General features: G+C 37.3%; 1 protein-coding gene across 1 annotated transcript in view; it reads right to left on the bottom strand.

The window, feature by feature from the left end:
* Window positions 1–1,452: 1,452 nt before the first annotated feature.
* Window positions 1,453–6,362, bottom strand: part of LOC126253650 (alanine--glyoxylate aminotransferase-like) — a 97,739-nt gene continuing 92,829 nt past the window's right edge. Inside the window, exon 7 of the mRNA XM_049955158.1 lies at window positions 1,453–1,725. Within this exon, the coding sequence (XP_049811115.1) occupies window positions 1,572–1,725 (154 nt within the window). The 3' untranslated portion in view covers window positions 1,453–1,571. The remainder of the gene's footprint in view (window positions 1,726–6,362) is intronic.

Genomic DNA, 6,362 nt, shown 5'->3' with positions numbered 1-6,362 from the left:
CCAACCACTGGGTACAGTTTTTTGTTTGAGAAATCTATGGGATATAACTGCTACAAGGGGTGCTAACTCCACTCTAAACTTTGTATAGAATTTGTTTGATCTTTGCAGTATTACAAGAATTAAACTGAGACAGTGTTCTTGGATTTGCAAAGGAACATATGAAAATGGTGTTCAACATTACTGATTTTGCTTTGCTACCATCAATTTTGTTTTATCGTCCTTGAGTGTCTTGACACTACCTTTGCTGCCACTGATAGTCTTTACATATGACCAGGACATGACTAGGATCTCTTTGGGTTTTGTGAGAGGTCTTTGAATCTATCATACATAGGCATTTTGACAGTCAACTATATTTCAGTCAGCATCTCTGTCTATATTCATTTGCTTTGTTTTATGCCTACTGCACTGTACACATCATTCCTTTGTTTCTTTTTAGAAAGACTGTATTCCATGGGGGGTCTCTCCCAGCATAATCTGTTTTTCTATCTAGTGCATAATCAACTCAGATCTCTGAAGGTTCTCATTCTACATGGGATGTATGGGAGACAAAGAATGAACAGGTAACAATGCTACCTTTAACTTGTGGCACAAAACATACACATTCATTTCAAAGTTAGAATATTTCGACTTGTCATGTACACTAAAGTCTTTCTCGGATATTTTGTTTTCTCTTTTCTGTGCAGAATATAATTTAAATAATCCTGAAACAGAAGGACGTTGATGATTAGTGTACACATGTATAAATGTGAAGTTCTATATACAGATTTAAAAAAATATATTACTTCTTTGCTATACAGGTCTTCTGTTGAGTCATATGCCTATGATGACTCGCCACATTACAGAATAAATCTTGAAAAATTTGCATGGCATATTGTGAATCCAAAGATTCTGATTACAGGATAGAGAAAACCAACACACAAATTGTAAATCATGCATTGACTGTAGAGAGATCTATGAAGGATTGGAATTACCTATTAGAACTTATCTGGACTGAATTCTCCTCCTACTGAGACACAGAGAGAGAGTCTTAGGACAAACAAAACCAGTTTTAACCTATCAATGTGCAAACAGGTAATAGCAGCTCAGCATGAGTTATATTTTCATTCAGTTCATGTTAGTATTTACATATACTAAATCTTTTTTATTTTTAATGTTCATACCTTTGCATTACAGTAAAATACAATCATAAATGGAAGGTGCTTTACTCCAAAATAAGATGTTCAGTTACAGAAGCTAGATTCGTCAGGATTCAGTTACGATCGAGAATTCACAGGTTACCACACAGGTAAGTAAAAAATAGTGAACCTGGTTGTAAAGGATAAGTAGTTTAACTCTGAGATTAGGCAGCACATTTTTTTAAAAAAATATGAAATAAGTGCACTCATAATTGTCATGGGCAGAGATTTTGGAAATATTAGATCTATCACATATTCATGCTTAACAAACAGTACATCCACCATAACAAAGAGCTTTATTATGATCATTACAATTGTGATGGTAACTAAACCAGTCATGCAAAATAACACTAACAATCATAATAATAGTAAAATAGTAAGTAATGGAGTTATCAGTTAAAGACGTGAAGCAGTAGCATGAGCAAGAGCTTCCTTGAGAACAGCCAATGTGAGAGAGACATTTTCTGGAGTTGCATTGTATCCCATTAGACCAATTCTCATGATCTTTCCAACTGTTGGACCTAGTCCACCTGCTATTTCCAGACCATATCTGCAAAAAAATAAACACAATAAACAACTTTGTTTTTTTAAGTATTTGAATTAATAACCTTCCATTAAGAATATTGTTACAGAAGGCTGTTACATACTCTTTATACTATGTGGGTCCCTTGTAATCCTCTAACATACTTAACTATTTCCTCTTTTTCTTACATGAATCAGAAGCCTGTGATTTTCAGTTCTTGGAATGCTGACCCTTTCTTTCATGGGTGCATTTGGAATAATGGTTGTTGTTTCTCCTCAGAATATATACCGGCCAAATAATCTGCTTTTAAGTTACACTTGTTTATAAATATAGAATGCCTCTGGCAGCATAAAAGATCTGAACAATTAATTTGACCTCTATGCATATAGATACTTGAGTAAGTATTGAGTATCAGCTTTAATCCACCAAACGTTTAAGTCTAATTTTACTCATTGAAAACATATTCTCTGTAGCAATAAAGGATTTATGTGTTAATTAATTTCTAGTTTATACTATCTTGAAAATTTATCAAAGAAACTAAATGATCTGCAAAAAATTGGAATATTTGCTGGTGTTGTTAACATTCTCGCTATGTAATACATTGAATCGAATTGAATTGAATTTTATTTGATCCTGTAAGATTACATTGTGTACAGTAAATGTACGTGTAATATAGGACATGTCAAAGTATTAAAATTCTTTATCACTTATTTTCCTACACCTTTAGCTTACATTTTTACATCACTGATAATGAGTAACAATATATACAAATTTAATGGCATAAGTATTCTGCAACACTGTAAAACTCTTTTTCAATGAGATAGTCTTTAAGTTTCTTTGCAAAGTCATTGTGAAGTACACTATCTTGCAGTGTTTTGGGCAGACTTCTTAGTAGTCTTATACCAGAGTACTGGGGTCCTTTTTCTAGCATTGCCAGTCGGTGGGGTATGCTCCGTACTTCATTCTTCTTTCTTGTATTGTGGGTGTGTACACTAGCATTTGTAATCCAGTCCTCACTACCTTTTGTGATGTACATTATTGTTTTGTATATATACAACGATGAAAAAGTTAAGATGCCTAAATTCTTGAAACAGTTTCTGCATGTTTCAGAGGTCTTTCTTCTTAAAATGGTCCTAATTGCTTTTTTTTGTAATGTGAACACTCGTTTTGTCTCTTGTTTGTTTGAGTTGCCCCACACAGTCACTCCATACTGTAAGTATGGTTCAAAAAGTCCATGATACACTGTACACAGAAGGTTCTTGTCTGAATACTGTGATAGTTGCATCATTAAGAATATGACAGAGCTCAGTTTCTTACAGACATTATTAATATGTTTTTTCCATTTCAGTTCATTATCCACAAGAATACCTAAGAATCTAGCAGATTCTACTTCTTCCAGCCTTGTTCCATCAACCTCTAAATCCATGTCTACGGCCTTTTCCTTGTTTTTAAACACTGCATACATAGTCTTTTTTAGATTTATAACCAGTTCATTTTCCAACAGCCATTGAGCTGTGACATTTGCAGATATGTATGCTCTTCTCTCAAGCTGTTCCATATTTTGGTCACTATTTAGTATTGTCATGTCATCAGCATACAATATTTTCTTTTCTTCCTCCTCAACACCTATATCATTAACAAATACATTAAATAACAATGGCCCCATTACCGAACCCTGCGGCACTCCATATTTGATGGATTTGGTTTCTGATTGGTATGAGTTTCCTAATGATACATACTGCTTGCGGTTGCACAAGTATGATTTTATCCATTCACCTGGTTGCCCCCGAATGCCATAGTTGCTTAATTTTTGTATCAGCATTTCATGGTCAATGGTGTCAAAAGCCTTTGAAAGATCCAGAAACATTGCAGAGACAACCTTTTTCTCATCTAAGGACTGTAAAATGTATTCTGTTAGACTGACAATTGCTGATTCTGTAGATTTACCCTTTCTGAAACCATGTTGTGAGGTCATGAGAATGTTATGTTTGTCCAAATAGTTAACTAATCTGGTATACATAAGCATTTCTAGGATTTTTGAGAAACCTGATATCAGTGAAACTGGTCTGTAGTTGTTGGGATCATCCTTACACCCTTTCTTGTACACTGGCACTACCTTCGTTATCTTCAGTTTTTCTGGAAAAATTGCATCTCTGAAAGAACAGTTTGCTATGTTCAGCAGTGGTGTTATTATCTCCTCACATACCAGCTTTATTACATGATTTGATATTTCATCATCACCAGCTGATTTCTTGGACTTCAGTTTCTGTATAGTTTTCCGCAATTCATCTTCCGTGACTGGTCTTAAGAACATAGTACTGCATGATCTTTTTGGTACCTTAATACCCTTCTGTTTTTGACTATTTCTTTCCAATTTTAGGTTTTCTACTACACTGATATAGTTATTATTCAGTATGTTTGCTATTTCCATACCATCTGTGACCACTGTGTTGTCTACTTTAATTGACCTAATACCTTCTTCTTTGTTTGACCCATCTTTTTCCTTTCTTTCAGCATTGATTGCATTCCAAGCTGCCTTTGCCTTGTTTTTTGAGTTCGCTATAGTGGTGTCAATTGCTCTTGCTTTCGCTTCTCTTATTGTTTTTCTATACTTCTTTTTTAACATTTTATAGTTTTCAGCTTCGTCCATCCGTCTCACGTCCTGAAGCTTCCTTCGCTGTTCTAGTATTTCACTCGTAATCCACTGTGCTTGATCTTGATGCCTTTCTTGTCTCTTTACTTTGGGAAATGCTACATTAAAATGGTACTTAATTGTTGAAATAAATGCATCATATTTTTCATTTACACTCTGGGCCTGTAGGGTTTCATTCCAGGTTTCCTTACTTAGCATTGTTCTAAAGATGTTGATATTTTGTTCACTGATGATCCTAATTTCTTTGGTTGTTTGTTTTGGTTCTGATACTGTGTCATTACTTCTGCAAAAGCCGATTAGTTGTCCATGATGATCAGATATTTCTGTCTGAACTACATGTGACTCATAGTTACACATATTAGTAATTATGTTGTCAATAATTGTCTCACTTTGTGAAGTCACTCTTGTTGGTGCAGTTATTGTCACTTTCATGTTATGCTGTATTAACAGTTCTTCAAAATCCTGTCTTATTTTTGTGTATTTTCCCATGTCAATGTTGAAGTCTCCACATATAATAAGATTTCTCTTCATATTCATTCTCAATAAGCTAGCAACTTTTTTTAGAAAGATGCTAATATTGCCACATGGTGACCTGTACACACAAAACACTCTAAAATCCTCTGCCACTATACCAGTAACTTCAAAGTCTTTTTCTCTAGCTATGGGAAATTTAGCAGCTTCACTGTGTACATTCTTTGATAGAGTACCTGTTTTAATATATATACAAACGCCACCACCCTTATATTTAGATCTGCAGAAGTAACTAGCTAGTTTGTAGTCCTTTATTGCCACATTATGTATTTTACTTTCAGTTAGTCCATGTTCACTTATGCATAATATGTCTGGTCTTACTTCACTCAGGAGTACTTCTGCTTCTAATTTTTTGTTACCAAAGTATTGAATATTTTGATGAAGTACTTTTATGTAATTTTTCTTTTGTTGGTTTACATGTTGTGAGCTGAATTCTGGGGCAAATTCTTTAGTATCGTCTTTTTTTGTATGGTGCTTATATTTTTCTTTTCCAGCTGGAGTGTATGATTTTTCATCCCCTTCAGGCCATATTAGTTTCCCTTGCATCTAATGATTTTGCAGACATCTGCAAACATTCTGCTGAACGTTACAGACCCCAGTCTATTTAAATGCAAGCCATCCTTCACTAGTGAGTTTTCACATAGGAATTTGTTTGGGTCTATAAAAATTGCCCCAAGACGATCACATTGTTCTTTAAGAGCACAGTTTATTTTGGCGATATATTTTTCACTCACTGACCTTCTGTTTATGATTCCGCTAAGTATCAGATGAGAGCCTGCATACATACACTCCTGGAAATGGAAAAAAGAACACATTGACACCGGTGTGTCAGACCCACCATACTTGCTCCGGACACTGCGAGAGGGCTGTACAAGCAATGATCACACGCACGGCACAGCGGACACACCAGGAACTGCGGTGTTGGCCGTCGAATGGCGCTAGCTGCGCAGCATTTGTGCACCGCCGCCGTCAGTGTCAGCCAGTTTGCCGTGACATACGGAGCTCCATCGCAGTCTTTAACACTGGTAGCATGCCGCGACAGCGTGGACGTGAACCGTATGTGCAGTTGACGGACTTTGAGCGAGGGCATATAGTGGGCATGCGGGAGGCCGGGTGGACGTACCGCCGAATTGCTCAACATGTGGGGCGTGAGGTCTCCACAGTACATCGATGTTGTCGCCAGTGGTCGGCGGAAGGTGCACGAGCCCGTCGACCTGGGACCGGACCGCAGCGACGCACGGATGCACGCCAAGACCGTAGGATCCTACGCAGTGCCGTAGGGGACCGCACCGCCACTTCCCAGCAAATTAGGGACACTGTTGCTCCTGGGGTATCGGCGAGGACCATTCGCAACCGTCTCCATGAAGCTGGGCTACGGTCCCGCACACCGTTAGGCCGTCTTCCGCTCACGCCCCAACATCGTGCAGCCCGCCTCCAGTGGTGTCGTGACAGGCGTGAATGGAGGGACGAATGAAGACGT

This window comes from Schistocerca nitens, chromosome 4, assembly GCF_023898315.1.
Source record: "Schistocerca nitens isolate TAMUIC-IGC-003100 chromosome 4, iqSchNite1.1, whole genome shotgun sequence".
Lineage (NCBI taxonomy): Eukaryota > Metazoa > Arthropoda > Insecta > Orthoptera > Acrididae > Schistocerca > Schistocerca nitens.
The sequence above is the reverse complement of the archived record's forward strand: the minus strand, read 5'-3'. Positions and strand labels throughout refer to the sequence as shown.